The following is a 17,070-nucleotide window of genomic DNA, read 5'->3' as shown; positions in this document are numbered from 1 at the left end:
TTCTTGGAAACTCTGACTCCAAACACAGTAGCCGAAACACCAATAACTTCACCAGAGGAGCAGAGCTTACAACCCACCTCTACTTGAAACCCCTTGCTGATATGTGCTCTGTATCATCTGAAATTGAGTCTCTGTGCCTTTTTATTGCTTTGTTGCAACGGTCATGAAATCTATGAAGAGGAAAGAAGAAGAAAATGCTTGAAACTATGAAAATATATGAGTTAATATTGTCCGAAATGAAGGGTTAACTTAATACAGACAAATGTAAAACAGAAAAACTAAGTGGGTGGAGTTGGGTCTTTGCTGCTCCAATAGGTGCCATGACTTGCTAGGCAAATCCAATGGCTTCCAGAATTGTGGGGCCTTTTTTAAAGTTCAGCTGAACATCAGTGGCTGCAAAGGCATGATCTCTGCTGGCTGAAGTAGACTCACCATGAGGCAAAAACAAAAGGTAGGAGAATTTTTATCAAAAATATGAGAGTTGCCAGGCCTCCATGACAAGGATGCCAATTCATGAAGTTAAAAAAAAAAAATAAACATTCAAACTGGGGGGTTGCTTCTGTAAAGCAAAAAGGTAGCAAGGTAGCAAACAAGATGACCTAGGAGTTGCTACACTCACATTAGCAAAACTGTTATTTTTCCTTTTTGTGTCTGCCAACTTTTAATGGGGGATATGAGCAGTAAGAAAACAGAGTTGAAGCACTGCCATAAATATTGTGGGACTCATGATGTGGTTGAGCTAGTGGTCATGTGGCCGTACAACTTTTTGGGGTAACCGTTGCAAGCTGGAGCTCCACTATCAAAAGCCAAGCTGCCCCACCTATATTTAGAACCCTGAGATAAGAGAAATGCATGAATGTTTGCAGATGGCCCTTTTACATACACCCCTAATGACCCTGATGCTGCAAGTACTCTTACTCTTGCCAATATAATTGGTTAATTATAGGACATATTCAAATACGCATATATATTATATAGGCATAGGAAGCTCAATGAGAAGCTAAACAAATAAATAAACATTAAAGCACTTTGCGCTCATAGTCTATCCTGAGTTTTTCATCAGCACATTTTTTAGCTCTCTATTTTTCAAACTGTATATAATGGGGTTACACAGTGGAGTGAGTGCAGTGTAGGTCAAAGATAATATCTTGTTGTCTTTCATTGAATAGGCTGACGTTGGTCGCATATATGTAGAACAAATGGATCCATAGAACAAAACAACAACAGTGAAGTGCGAGGCACATGTTGAAAATGCCTTCCTCCTCCCTTCTGTAGATTTGATTTTCAGGACAGCTGAAATTATGTTGACATAAGATGTGATGACTAAAATAAATGACATCACTGCCACTGTTGCACCAAGGATGTAGGTCTGTGTCTCAAGAGCATGAGTGCTGGAACAGGAGATCTTCATTAGAGCTGTTACATCACAAAAGAAGTGGTTGATTGTGTGGGTTGCACAGAATGATAGCTTAGACATTAATACTGTGTGTGGGGTTGGATCTATGAGACCAACTAACCAGCATCCAGCTGTCAACCCAATACACACAGCCCTATTCATGATGGTCAAATAACGCAGGGGATGGCAGATTGCCACATACCTGTCATAAGCCATGATTGTGAGGAAAAGGAATTCTGTGGAGACTATGCCAACAAAAAAGTGCATCTGGAGCAAGCATTCTGTGAGAGAGATGAATGTGCCATTAAGAAAGAAGCGAGCCAGCATTGGCGGGAAAAGTATTGAGGTGTAAGTGATGTCGATGAGGGCCAGGTTTGTGAGGAAGAAGTACATCGGAGAGTGCAGTTGTGAACTACAGCAAATTGCTGTCACAATAAGAAGATTTCCAGTCAGAGTAAATAGGTAAATCAGTAGAAAAGCAATAAAAAGAATTACTTTAATCTGAGGAAAGTCTGAAAACCCTACAATAAGAAACTTTTCCACCAAGGTTAGATTCTGTTCTTTCATTTTCCCAGAGATACAGCTCTGCTGTGATATCTGAAAGAAAAAAACATAAATTCATAGTTATTGTTGCTTGATTATTTGTTAAAATATTTATTTAAACATTTTGGGCCTCATTTAGGGTTTAGCGGTCATTGCACATTCTGGAGGTAACTCTAGATTTAGAGTACAATTCAACAGTTGAATTCTCCTACAATACCATCCTCATTAAGATGGAAATTGTAGTTCATATTATTTAGAGTCTTCTCAAAGAACAGGACCATTCTCAGTACCTCCAATCTCTAACTGAGGTTCTTTATTATCTTTGCAACCATTCAATTTTCTATTAAAGACCTGGAACTTGTAACATCTATATAAAACTTTCATTAAGTGCATCAATCCAACATGTGGTCACAATACATAAAATGTATTTTGTCATGAAATATCTTCATTCAATTGCTAGCACATTTCCTATAGTGGTTCTCAGTCTTCCAAAGATGCTATTGTAAGTGCTTCATATGTGGCTTAGGTTCAGCTTCTTAATTGAATGTCTTATGGATATTTATCTTTTTACTATTTTTGAGTAGAATTGTAACATTAAATGGTCATAAAAAAGTGTCTCTTCTTGTTGGAGAGGTACATGGATATCATCATGAATGTCTTTATGTAGTGTGATTGAATTAAAACCTCTTAAGCCTCTTCAGCTTCCAGCTAGATACATTTCATTCCATGGTGATACACATCCAGAATAAACAAGGTACCTACTTTTGGAGTGACAAAGAAGGAGCATAGTTCAAAGCAAACGTTAATGACGCTACAGGAACAGTTTCAACACTTGAGAACATACACATAACTCTGATTCAGGAAAGATTTGTGCTGGTGATTGCTCATCACTGTTGGGGAAATTCAAGTTATCATCAGAAAACATGCAAAGATTTGCATCACACTTTGCCCATGAAGTATTCCTTCGGCCTAAATGATTTCAACATTATGACAAAAATGGAATCTGGAGGGAGAGAGCTGGCCAGCAGGGAATTGCAATAGATGCATGTTGTGGCTGCTCAAGTCCATCCCTGGTTATTTCCCTGATGCAGCTGCTCATTACATGCAGCTTTGAGTGATTGGGGGACATAGCCCACTCGCATGAAGCAAAGATGCATGCCAAATTGCTCCCAATAACTATATGGGAGACTTCTGTGGCACACTTTTTCAGAGCGCCAGAAGGCTGCTGCCCTGAGCTCCACATCAGCACTGAGACTTCATCCCTGCAAGCAAAACAGTGTCCATCGAATATTAGAGGGTGCCTTGAGGAAACAAAGGAGGTAGGGGCACTCCTTGGCATGCTGTGGTGCCTAGAGAACGCTTTGTGGCTGTGAACTGCACTGAGGAGTGGCTGTCCGAATTGTTAGAGGTCTGACTGTTGCGGGCAGCTGTGGCAGATCACTGCCTGTGCAAAGGCTGACAGCGAGACCTGGCCAACTACTACTGCAGACCCAGTGATCCATCCAATGGACTCAGTAATAGGAGGTGGCAGACCCCTATGGGAGCACACCCATTGACCTTGCAATATTGAGGTATGCACTTTTATTCGCACCTGCTCTTGATGCAGCGTAGATGACCTCAGGGGGAGGGTTTCCCTGCTCTGTGAGGCCTTATGCACTGTTGTGGGGGTCTCCTGGCTGACCTTTTATGAAGTCCTACAATGAGCTGCAACTTACAGAACTGAGGCATAATACTGGTGTTTTGGGCCCAACTTTAATCTCTGGGGAAAGAGCCTGCCTTCTTGAGGGCCAGGTCGTGGGTCCCTTTCTGAATTCCATGAGAGAGAAGGTTGTTCGGAGGTAGAAGGGTAGGTTTCTCCTGTATTTGGCAGCGAAGTAGGAGAAGGAGAATTCTCCATTCTAGCTACAACAATGCAGGGAGTGTGGGCTAGGAGGCAGAACGCAGGTGTCTGGAGGGTTCGTGGTAGTTCAGGCATTGGTTGATGCATGCTCTTCCTTGGTCATGGAGGGTGTTGGGGGCATATACCAGCATCTTATCTTGGTATCTTTTCTGAATGGGATGCAGTAAGGTTCCTGAGGTGGGGGTGATGTTTGTCCAATTGGAGAGGTTGAGGAGCAGTTGGGCAGCTGAGTTTTGTATCATCTTTAGGAGTTGGGTGGTTAGTCCTACATAGAGCATTGTGCCGTAGTTGAGTCGGCTAATGACTAGGGCTTGTGTAACTTTTTTCCTAGTTTCAATAGGGAGCCATATGAAGATTTCTCAGAGCATGCGAAGGGTGTGGAAGCAAGTGGAGGTGAGTGCGTTGATCTGGCATTTCCTGGTGAGTTTGACATCCAGGAATATGCCGAGGTTGTGGCATAGTCTACTGTGTCGTCTGAGTCCACAGGGCCACCAGGTGTCATTCCAATGGGATGCTTTGTTTTCAAATAACAGCACTTTAGTCTTGTCCATGTTGAGCTTCAGGCAGTGGTCTTCCTCCTTCAGCGACGCTTGTCATAAGAAATGATGTTGAAGGCATGGATTCTAACAATGTTGGGCAGGGGCATCATGTAGGTGTTGAACAGGGTAGGGAAGAGGGATGAACCTTGATGGATGCTGCAGATCATGCTTTTGGGTTCCGCTGTGAATGACAATAAGTGGATTCTCTGATTTTTCTTGTGAGGAAGGATGCAATCTATTTGAGGACATCTACCTAGATCTCAATGTGGTGGAGTCTCTTGAAAAGAGTGTGATAGGATATGGTGTTGAATGCTGATGAGAGGTCTATCAGGATCAGATCCACTGTGTCTTCCTAGTCAAGGTGGGTTCTGATGTCATCAGTGGGAGCAATCAGGGCAGTCTCCTTGCTGTCTAACTTTCTGCCAAATTTGGTGTAGTTCCATGTGGCTGTTTTGGCTGTAGCTGTGTTTAATTTCCCTATGGCCATTTCATAGTGATATTGGAGCCCCCCTCCCATTTTTTTGGCCTGTTCTGAATGGATCATCCCAAAAACATTTCAGGCAGGAGCTGAGGTGGCAGATTTGTCAAACAGAGCCAAGGTTATTAGCAAACTCAACAATCTGTTTCCTATGAAAATGAGGTCCTAACTGAAATGCCCCTGTGTAATTTGGAAGGGGTAACTGGTGAATTCCAGGGCTTATTTTGGTTGTGTGTGCACTAAACCATAACTATCCTTTAATTGTGTTTTTCCAGTGAATTTCTTGAAGCACGAAGCCTTCTTAAGGCCAAGCAATGACTGTCAAGTGCTACTGCCTAATGTTTTTTCCCATTTCTTAAATATTATTTTTCTACCTTAAACTTTTTTAGAGATTTTTTTTAATTAGTTTTTAATGAAAATAAAACAGTACCAGTCACAAATACAGCAATGATCAAGACATTGACAAGTACATGTTGTCTACAAACATTATCCTTCAAAAATATTGGCATAACTTAGCCATCAGTACTCCGTCTGTCCCATCAGCGTTCTGACATTTCCATTTCTGTGGACGGTGAGACACACAGGTCCCCCTATAAACGTTCCACTTTCCCCATTTTTTATCCCACTTCTGGGATTAGCCTCTAGACTTGAAAGCCTATTTTTCTGCAATCATGCATTTATCTAGGTCTCTTGCCCAAACCCCGGAAGTTTGAGTGTTTCCGCTGCCCCCCACTTGGTAGCAATGTTCTTTTTTACCAATGTGTATCCCAGGGTGACCCGCTGCTGCTCAACGTCAGTAAGATCAGTGACTTCCCAAATGTTGAGGAGCCCCAACTGTGGTGTCAGAATGATGTATTTGCGCAGTGCTCATTGCATTCCCTGGGAGACATCAGCGCTGTTTGTCAGTCGTCATCCTCAAGCTGCCCAAGATACTTTTGCCATTTATCTCTAAGAGATTGAGAGGGGTCTGGTAAATTATTACACTGCTTCAGGTATGTAAGTGACGCTGCTTTTTTAAGCAGTGGTTCAGAGAGGAGACAATCCTCGAATGGAGACGATTATGGTAGTTCCTCGACCCCTTGGAGAGCTGTTGCAAGAGCATATGGATCTGGAGACAGCAAAAGATATTTCCCTATGCAAATTGATATTCCTTTTCTAGTTCTTTGAATTGCAGTATTTTACACTTTTTCCATAGGTGACCCATCATTGAGATGCTGATAGTATCCTGTCTGTTAAAGCAGGATTAGTTGCAGAGGGCACCTAGCTTTTGGGCTGATCACAATGGGGTAGCCCTGGTCAACACATCAAGCCAGCCAAGTCTCTGATTTGCCTGATGCCAGACATCCACAGTGAGGGTCGTAGGGCCCAAATAGTGGCCCCTCCCAGCCTTTGAGTAGAGGGCCACCAGGTAGCCTGCATGGCCCATTTGGTACCTGTCTAGAAGAAAGGCGGGGTCTGTCGGGGGGCAGGACATCTAGTGGTTCACCACCACCAGCTGCGAAGTCCAATAGAACAGACGCCCATCTGGGAGTGCAATACCTCCGTCATACCAACCATTGGTCAGTTTAGTCAGGGCAATACGGGGCACCCTTACATCCCACAGCAGAGACCGTACCTCACTCGCGATATTTTTAAATTATATGTTAGGAATCTTGAATGGGCAGTTCTGGAGTATATATAGGAAACGGAGAAGAGCTAACATCTTTTAAGGCGCAGCACAGCCCAACAGGGAGAGGGGTAGCGTTTGCCAGTGTTTGGCATCACCCCACAGCCTGTCCAGAGGTGCAGGTAGGTTTTTAGTGTGGAATACTACAGGATTAGGGGTGACATAGATCCCTATGTACTGAAAACCGTCAGCTGTTTTTTCAATATCACAGTCAGGTGGGAGTGCAGGGAGCAAGCCGTGGATGGTGAAAATCATGGATTTTAACCAATTGATGGAGTAATCTGAGACTTTGCCAAAGTTAGTTAAGATATTTAAAATCTATGCCCTGATCTTTTTGGAGGTGCCAGATAGAGGAGAATATCATAGGCGTAGAGGGATATTCTGTCTTCCGTCCTTGCAGTCCATTTCAGCCCTCTTAACACCAGATTGCCCCGGACCCATGATGCCAGTGGCTCCAAGATCAGAGAGAAAATCAATTGGGACGGGGGCTCCCCTGTCCTGTGCCCCTTTTCAGTGAGCACATTCATGAGAGGCAGTTATTGACCCTCACCTGACCCTCAAGGTCTGTAGAGAGCCGCTTAACCCATCCCAGGAATTTCAGTCCCAACCCAAAGTGTTGCAGCTCCTTAAAGAGGTAAGGCCACTCGATGGAGTCAAAAGCCATCTTTGCAACCAAAGACCACACCACCGCGTCTTCTGCTATGACGTGTTTATGGCCCAAGACAATGTGGAGGCGACGGATATTCAGTGCGGTGTTACGTTTAGGTATTATGCCGGACTGGTCAGCATGGACCAGTGATGGGAGGACTGGAGTGAGGCAGGTCACCAGGAGTTTCGCAAGAATTTTGGCCTCATTGATAATCAGGGAAAATGGTCTATAGGAATAGCAACTGTCTGCGGGTTTACGCGACTTATGGATAACCACAATAGATGCCAGTTGTTGATCCACCGGCAAAATTCCTTTTTCGTAGCTCTCATTATACATGCCCCTTAGGTGGTGCACAACAAGCGAGGCAGTAGACTTAAGAAATTCAATTGGGGCCCCTATTGGGCCCCATGGCCTTTCCCGATAGTATACTGTTAATTGTGGAGCCTATCTCCTCATCAGAGAGATTGGCCTCCGACCTGTCTCTCTCCTCCACAGACAGAACTGGCAGACGCATGTACGCCAGTAGGTGGCGAGAGTCCTCTGCCATGGCTCTGGTCGATGGTGTGTATATCCGCTCAAGGTGATCCACAAAGGCATCTGCAATGGGGGTCGGATAACATCTGTGCTTTATCATTTTTAAACGAGGGACCCACAGCTCCGATTGCTCCCTTTTCTCCAACCATGCGAGCAGCTTGCCCGCTATATCTCCAAGTTTGTAAAGCTTGTGGCGTGTGGCCAGAAGACGTGCACCTGCCCGTTCCCTGCTAGGGTTTTATATTCAAGTTGATTTGTTGTTAAACTATATTCTATAAATTCAAGTTGCAACAGTTCTCTTTCAAGGTGTTCTAGTTGTAGATTTTGTTTCCTATTTTATCCCACCTTGAGAGCCAGCGCTGTCCCTTCACCACCGTTTTAAAGGCCTCCCACATCGTCTGCACCAAATCCACCTACCCAATGTTTTCCTTGAAGTAGTTCTAGGTCTGTAATATCAGGCTCTCTTTTATATCCAGGATTTGGAGCAGCCAGGGCTTGATAACTATGGTGTTGCTTTGTCGCCGATTGTAATGTGTGAGCTCTACCCACACTGGGGAGTGTTCTGAGATGCCCCAGGGCAGACAGCATGGCTTCCAAAATTTATGGATATGGATCAATTGGGTCAGGAAAAAGTCAATCCGAGAGAGACTGCCACGAGCCACTGAGTGGAAGGTGTATTGTGTCAGGTCCGGATTGAAATAGCGCAATATATCAATGACACCCATGGCTGCAAAAAAGTCAGACAAATGTGTACTAGAGCTGTGTTTGGGGCGTGCTGGGCATCTATCCACTAGGTCATTGGGAGTCATATTACACCCCCCCAGAATTAACGGAACCTTCAAGAGGTCCAACAAGAGTCTCCCTAGGTCGGCCAACGTTTCTCTTCCCAGCTAGCCGCCAAGACCCCAAACCTACCTTGGGGATCCGCCCACGTATGAGTCGGCATAAGTGCAAGACTTCTTTGACAACCAGTATACCTGTACCCCTGTAACCGGAGGTGTACCTTGCATGAACAAAGAGTTATGTAAATGTAAATGTAAATGTGTTTAGATTTATATAGCGCACTAATCACCCAGGGGTCTCAAGGCGCTTGCTTAGGGAACCCGTCCTGGTATTCCCCTGTGAGATACCCCGGCAGGGTATTCACAAGGTGAAAGCCCGGCATCCCGCTGCGAGGGGCCGTAGTGGAGATTAAGCAAGCTATTGCCCAGAGTCGCAGAGTGTGACCCCGTGAGTCGAGTAGGCACCGGAGCGAGAATTGTCGAGTCCATGGAATTTTTGTGCCCGAGACCCGCCGAGGCGGGGAATCGAACCCTGGTCCACAGCTGATCTCAGCTTCCGGGTCTGCCGCCTCTAACCACTGTCCCACTGAGTTTGTAACCTCAGTGGGACAAAGCTTTACAATTTTTACCCACCAGGTGAGTTTCCTGTACCAGGACTAGATCAGGAGTGTGTTGTTTAAAATATTGCCGCACCAGGCCCCTATTCAGCTTTTCCCTCAAACCATTGACGTTCCACGTCAGCGCTGAAAAAGGATGTCTCAACAGAGTTATTAGACATATCTTAAGTGAGAGCGTGGATATGTGAGCCCTTGCTTGGATAGGTGCCCGTCTCCCCTCCAGTCATCAGAGACAGGACTGTATGTAGGTGAACAGAGGTTAGCGAGCAGCTGGAAGTTATAGTAAGTGTGAGTGACAATAATGACGGTGACTGGGTGCATCACTGCTAAAAACGAACTTTGAATACAAAAGAAAAAACATAACATCCCAGCCACCCCAACCCTTCTCCCCTCCCCCTCTCACCTCCCTGCCAAGTGCCAGTGGATATAAAACTGCCCCCTCCCCAACAAGGCAGAGTGCCTGTCGCCCCCCACAATAACAGAGGTGACCTGATGGGCAGCCACCCCCACCCTAACATTGTTCAGTAAGCAAGCTTCACTAGAAGCTCGGACCCCTCCAAGAGTAGGCCACATGGCAAACACTAATAGAAAAAGTAACACTTTCCCCTTTCCCAGAGAGTCAGTAGGTAAACGTACTTTGTCCAACTTCACGATTCAGCATTGTCTCAACAAACCCACCTAACCAAGGACCCCAAACAGTCACTCATGCATACAACAAATGTGTAGCCCGAGTCACTTAGCTGTGGCACTCGTCATATAGGAGAGTCAGGGCCCAATTGTTCCTCAGGTCCCGGGGGTGGCTCATTGTCTGTAGTGGTGGACTTGGTCCGGGACCTAGTGGAGGACTTCATTCTGTTGTGTCGCAGACCAGTTGGTTTCTCAGTGGTGGACCTACCCACTCGGTGCCACCCCTCAAGCCATTCCCAAGTGTCCTCAGGGGTGGATAAGAGCTAGGTCTTTCTCTCTGTGACCACACGTAGCTTCACTGGGAAGAGCATTGCGTATTTAATGTCTCATTCTCTCAGCACTTCTTTAACCATTATGAAACTGCACCTTTGCTTTTAAACTTTCGTGGTGAAATCTGGAAAAATTGTGACAGCGCTATTCTCTATAGGGAGTTGCGGGCAAGAGCATGCAGCCTGTAGAATAGCATCCCGATATCGGAAGTTAAAGACTCTAGCTATGATTGGCCGAGGAAGAGCTCCGTGCTTAGGTCTCCCCCCTGGAATTCGATGAGCCCTTTCGATAGAGAAGTAGTTGGACAGTCCCCTTGGTTTTAGGCAATTGGAGATCAAGTCCTCGACAAAGAGATTGGTTGCCTGGCCATTGGCCCGTTCTGGGACCCCCAGGATGCGCATGTTGTTTTGATGCGCCTGCCCTTCGCAGTCATCCAGTTGCATCTCCATTTTGGCCCGGGCGACTCGCATATTCTGTACTTCTCGTTTGAGTTGCGGGGTCTCCTTTGCGAGTCCATTGTGACCTCTTCAACCTCTTTGACTCTATCGTCCATCTTCCAGAGGTCCGCTCTTATGAGTGAGACCTCGACATTCACTACGTCAATTCAGGTCTCCAGCGAGGTGTGCACTCCATTAATTGCGGTCATGATATCTTGAAGCATTTGGTCTTTTGGGGCAGATGTGGGCCCGCTTCATTGCGGACCTCTGACCATGAGACCCTGTGATCTTCTCCGGCTTTTGACCAGTCAAACTTATAGAGTTTGGTCTGCACATAGGGTTTTGCGCCTCCCACACCTGCCATGGTCCCTTCGTGTGTGGCCGGCTAGAGGAGGTGAAATTAGGGCTGATACTGGTAGTCGCTGCCGCCAGCCCGGGGGTACACATGCCTCCTGTGGCCTGTTGGGTTTCCCTGTCCGGGCACTCGTAGGTGGTGCAAAGCAGGGAAGCGCGGTGTGTGGAGGGGTTCTCTTCCTGCAATCTCCAGCAAGGTGTCAACTTCTGTGGACATTCACATTAATGCATCGTGCTCCCCCACTGGTCTCACAGAGCAGTGGGCCCCCATGCAGGTCAAGGGGGTGCAGCCGGGGGACCTTCCAAAATGCCAGGCCAATAAAATGCCCCAAACAGCCACTGATCCCCGAACCGGCACCGGTGCCCTCACCTCATCCTGCACACACCTGGTCCTTGCTGTGGCCACAGTCCCCCCTCACTGACCGGATCGGTTATCAGCTGGTCGCAGCCCTCCAGTAATCACTAGCCTTTCCCGGGTGTCGCCATGGGTGTCTGCTGGCATTGTCTCTGGCAGTCTCACTGCTGTGCCATACCTCAGGAGTGACAGGGGCTCTCTCCTCCTGCACGGGCACAGATCAGGCCGTCACCGGGTGCTGCCTCAATTCCTGGTTGTCTTCCGACTGCCGGGCCCTGTGAAAGCTGCACGTCCACACTGCCCTCTCTTGGGCCGGCGCGCTTCCATCTCCTGCCGGTGGAGAGCAAGTCCCATGGTTTAACTGTGTCACCGCTGGGGAAGGAAGTCCTCTCGGAGGCTGGCCCTGCTCTTTTCCACACTCACAAGTGCTGCGGCGGCACGCTGTGCGGACACAGGCTCCACCGGCTCTGGGTGCTGATAACTGATTTCAGCGGTTTTCGTGCCACCATTTTGTGGCATCTCCACTCTGGCAGACTCGCCACCTTCCTCTCAATTTTACCGCAGCGTCAGGCTCCAAATCTGTGAGCCGCCGACACTGGACAAATCTGGGGCTTGAGGTCCGCCTGCCTCGATGTTCAGAAATGATTTCTTACTCAGGATTATTGCAGGATGAAGGCAAGGGCTGCGGCCATTTCCGTTGGTTGCTGGCCACTCCCCTTTTAGAGGGTTTTTGACAACAGTTAGAAATTGGGTTTCTGGTTGGCAGAGGTATGCACCCTGTCCAAGCAGGAATGACAGTCCTCGTCAGAGTAAGTCACAACACACTCTAAATGTTCCTGTGCACAACATCTGGTAGCGTGGGACAGAGCAGTCATCCTTAACTTAAGAGGCAATGTGTAAAGTACTTGTGCAACCCTACAAACAGTAACACAGTTAAAACACCACAAAAACAAAAATATAGAAGAATTACAAAAATTCAACAAGACCAAAATGACACAAATCCAACAAGTAGAATCTGGGATATGAATTTTGAAAGAATAAAGGTCAGTTAGCAGCAATAAGCGCTCAAATGGGCTTTCTGGTCACTGTGGACCAGGGCAAAGTAAAAAATTCAGGCCGATCGCAATGGAGTGCCAGCTGGATACAGGGACCCACTTGGGACCACTGAGCCAAAGCACCTTAATATGAAATGTGTTGTCATCGAGTAAGATGCCATGTGCGGCTGATGCGATGTATCGATGTTGAGCTTAACAGTGGGCAAGATGCATCGATGTTATTAATGCAGTGATGCGCTGGTTCCAAGTGTGATGCACTGCTTCTGAATGCAGGAGAAGTGTGGCTCAATGGTTAGAGCGGCAGCCCCTGATGCAGAGGTCTAGCCCGGGACCAGGGTTCAATTCCCCGCCTCGGTAGTCTTGGGCTCAAAAATTCCACGGACCTGATAATTCTCGCCTCGGTGCCTATTCCAATCATGGAGTCCCACTCTGCAACTCTGGACAATAGCTTGCTTAATCTACACAACGGCCCCCACAACGCTAAGGATGCCTGGCCTCCACCTTGGGGGTGCCCAGGAGTGGACACCTCACAGGGAAAGCCAGGATGGGTTCCACAGCGGTATTCGTACAAGCGCCTTGAGACCCTTGCGGGTGAGTAGTTCACTATACAAGTATCAATTTATAATTTACATGCAGCTCACAACAACTGTTTCTGCAGCAGAGGATGCATTGATTCCAAAAGTGATGCATGGTTCTGAAGATGAAGTGCCCTGGTCCAATTCACACAGCAGCAAAGATGCTCTGGTCCCAACTCATGTAAAGGCAAAGATGCACCGGTTCCGATGAGAATGCATAGGTTTGCTTGAGAAACCACTTTAGGCCTCACTTCCAAGTTTACAGGACTGGGGTGGCACCACTTGGCAAGGCAGACTCGCAGCAAACAGAGCCCAGATTTAGGTGGTTGGAAGTCTTTTGTATCCCTGAGACTTCAATCAGGAGAAAAACAATCAAGGCCTTGGATCAACTCCTGGTTGAAGTAATGCATCACTATTTCTGAACCAGGCAGGATAACATCAGGCAGCAGAGCAGCTCGGTAAGGCAAGAGCACAACAAAGCAACAGTCCAGCAACGCATCAGCCCAGCAGTCTGCAGTCTGCCAGTTCTTTTTCCTGGCAGAGTAGTCACAGGTCCAGAAGTGTGCTAAAGTTATTTTGTCAGAGGTCCGGTTAGTATACTCAGGTGTACTTTTGAAGTGGGGCAGACTTTAAAGAAAGCTTTGAAGTTCACAGAGGTACTCCGCTCCTGCCCTGGCTCTAGACTCACTACATGCAGCTCTTTGTGTATGGACAGGATACAGTTTATTAAGGTGTAAGTGTGAGGTTGGGCCCAGCTCCAGCATCCAACCTCCCAGGATGGCCCATCAAGACACACCCAAGCTCCCTTAGTGTGTGGAAGTCCAGAGGGGATTCACATAGCCCAGCTGTTATCCAATTCAGACTGAACAGACACAGACAGCAGGCGCCAAATGGCTAAAGTAGGTAAATAGCAACCTTCTTAAATTGGCCTTTTCAGGACCTCAATTTAAAATCCAGCTGCACCATAACTTGTGATTTTAAATTGTCAGTCCAGAGACACAAAACTTGAAAGTTCTATCTCTTCAAAATTGGGAATTACATGTGAAAGGTGTTGTAAGGTAATCCCAATGTTATCTGATGGGAGAGATAGGCCTTGCAGTACTGAAAATTGATTTTTGGAGTATTTCACTACTAACATGCAAAACTTAAATGTAAATACCTTGCCTTTTAAATACATTGCTTTCTGCCCTGTGGGACAAACAGTGCCTACCTTTGAGGTGATGTATATTTATAAAAATTGAGGATTTAAGCTTGGAAAGAGGTTTTCTTGCCAGATCAAAGTGGAAGAGTAAAAATGCGCATAAGGCTCTGCAATGGCAGGCCTGAGCCACAGTTAGTCTCTACTTAAGTGGATAGTACAATGAGTGCTGCAGCCCCAGTAATAGCATTTAATTTACAGTCCATGGGCACCTGTAGTGCACTGTACTTGGGACTTATAAGTAAATAAAATATGCCAATTGGGGTTAAGCCAATATTGCCATATTTAGGGGAGAGAGCACAAACAGTTTAGAACTGGTCAGCAGTGGTAAAGTGCAAAGAGACCTACAGTCAGCAACCACAAGGTCAGAAAATGGAGGGAGGGAAGTTAAAACTGTGAGGGAAGACCACCCTAAAGCTGTCAGGTACAACAATCGCCATGTGAGCTTTGAGACTTGTAGTTACTTGCTGTATTGTCCACATGGTTTAACAACGAAGTTCTAGGACTGCAAATGCAACAGACGCATTTCTGTGAGGTTCCTGGACTCTGATCCATGGTTCCTACAGCTCAGAGCATCACAATGGGTCGGCAAACCCTGCCTCCAGGCTCCCTAAGCAGAATGCAAAAAATTTCTTTTGAATTCCACCAATAGGTGGGTCCCCTTGAGTTCCACCCAGTTGATCCAGGTGGTCAGGGGATTCTACCTCTCACTCTTATTGGCTAATTTACTTTTTTTGTCAGAATGTGGGCAGTCTAGATGCAGCCACAACAGAAACTTTTATGTTGTAATCAGTCAATCAGAGCCTGTCGGAGTTTCCTATATCACAGACCTGAAATGGACAATAGGAGCTAAAAGCTCCAACATCCATTAGAGGGATTTTAATATTTTTATTTTTGGTTCCATGGATAATCCAAGAAATAAGGGTCATAAGATTTTCCTTAAATTAAGTGTCCAAATATAACTACCTTTTAACCTTTTCTATTCCACACAGTTTTTAAACACTCACTCCTCAAAATTACTAAACAAATGTACACAATAACAGGGAAAGCATTTTTCCTGAGTTAAATTCTCCTTTCATGCCAAATTTTGTGTAATTATTTTGAGTCAGGAGAAAAAAAGATTGCTATGTGAGTTTAATTTGGAAAGACTGTATTTATGGCACCCATTAGTTGTGTGCCCCTAGCTAGATGTGGATGAAAATGCAAATATCAAACTCAGTAAAACATGGTAATTGTTTACCAAGTGTCCTGCAGATTAAAAAAACATGTAAATTCATTATACCACAAACAGATTTCCCTCCATTTAATTTTGCTCTCTATGTCGAATCTTCATGAAATCTACATTTAGCTTAACCTGCTAACAACATGCTAATTTTCATGTAGATTCGTAAAACAACACTAGGGTTGCAAGCACATTAAAAGTGTTTCCCTCTATAAGAAAATTGGAGTATTTTCTAGAGGGGTGAGGACCCACTTCAAATAATAAGCACAGTCCCTGTCAGGCATAACCTAGAGGCAATGTGCAAAGTATTTTTGCAGTACTTGGAGAGTAATAAGCTGAAAACCCACAAGAAAAATCCCAAGCCAATTTAAAAAAGGTTGGGCCAATTTCAATAAATAAAATGACACCAAAACAACAACCATTCAATGAGGAAGAATAGAGATATACATTTTTATGTTTAAATATATTTTATTAGTTTCAGTATAAATCACAGGCAATACAAAGCAATAAAGAGGTCTGCGTAAGAAGGACAGAACTATCCATACATTCGTATCGAGCATGTTAGCCAAATAGCTGCCGGTTGCGCAGACCTTTGCGTGATCGGAAGGAGGTACCAGTCCGCACATAATCAGCCAAACCAGAACATCCAGAAGAGGAAAAGCTAAACATCTGAGGTAGATTGAGCACCACTCCCGAGGTGATAGTGTTCTCCCCAGCTCCGCTTCCCATTGTTTTTGTCCTGCTGCATGGCGTGTCTCAGGGGGGGGGTGTGAGCATCTTGTATATGTCTGTGATAAGCCCTTTATCTGTCTCTTTCAGGACCACCCACTTCTCAAAGTCGGTCATGCGTTGGCCAACAAGAGGGGCAGTGTCTGAATGTGTAAGCCAGTGTCTGAGCTGAAAGTATTGGAACAGCTGTGGCGAGGTGATGTCATACCCCCGGGACAGTTCTGAGAGAGGGAGAAATCCCCGTAAATCGAAGAGGTGTCCAGCTGACCGGCAGGTGGAATCTCGCCATTGTGGGAAAGCATGGGGGTCGGTACCTGGCGGAAACTCTGGGTTGTCCCAGAGGGGGGTGAGCGGGGAGGGGAAGGTTGTAAGACCCCAGAGCACAGCGACCCTGTCCCACACCCGCAGGGTGGTGCGGGTGATAGGTGAGTTTTGGATGTAGCATGGCCTGTCCTTGCGTCGAAGGAATGGTATCTTCCACAATGATGTCTGAGCCATTGCTCTGTCTTGGAAGAGCCATCTCTTCTCAGATTCCGGTCTGTACCACTCCACCATGTAACGCAATTGCATAGCTTGGAAGTACTGTGTGAGATTGGGGATCCCCAGGCCCCCTTCGTCCATCCCCTGATATGCCAGTTGTTTATGGAGACGCGGCCGCTTCCGCCCAGATGAAGTGCTGGAGGGCGGTCTGCAGGTTCTAAATAGTCCCGGGTGGAGGAAGCACTGGGACAGTCTGAAAGACGTAAAAAATCTTGGGAAGAGCCAACATTTTAACCTCAGCAATACGCCCTAGGAAGGAGAGCGGTTGCTTGGACCAGCGCTCCAAGTCCCTGCAAATCTGGGACGTGAGGGTGGTGTAGTTGAGGGCGACCATATGTTCCGTAGATGGGGTGAGGGTGATACCCAGGTATGGGAGCTGCGTGCATGTCAGTAGACCCCCGCCATACGCGGTGCGCCAGACTTCAGGTGGGCATTCCTACCTAGTGGTAGGAGCAGTGACTTCCCTCTGTTCATTCGGAAGCTGGACACTGCTCCAAACGCTTCTACCTCAGCAAGAAACGTGGGCACAGAACTCTCCGGTTGG

General features: G+C 46.3%; 1 protein-coding gene across 1 annotated transcript; it reads right to left on the bottom strand.

The window, feature by feature from the left end:
* Positions 1–1,042: 1,042 nt before the first annotated feature.
* LOC144769810 (olfactory receptor 5V1-like) lies at positions 1,043–1,963 on the bottom strand. Its single transcript, XM_078653997.1, has one exon. The coding sequence runs from the start codon at positions 1,961–1,963 to the stop codon at positions 1,043–1,045; it is 921 nt and encodes a 306-aa protein (XP_078510123.1).
* Positions 1,964–17,070: the final 15,107 nt, after the last annotated feature.

Source organism: Lissotriton helveticus, chromosome 7, assembly GCF_964261635.1.
Source record: "Lissotriton helveticus chromosome 7, aLisHel1.1, whole genome shotgun sequence".
NCBI classification, from domain to species: Eukaryota; Metazoa; Chordata; class Amphibia; order Caudata; family Salamandridae; genus Lissotriton; species Lissotriton helveticus.
This window is presented reverse-complemented; position numbering and strand designations above follow the sequence as displayed.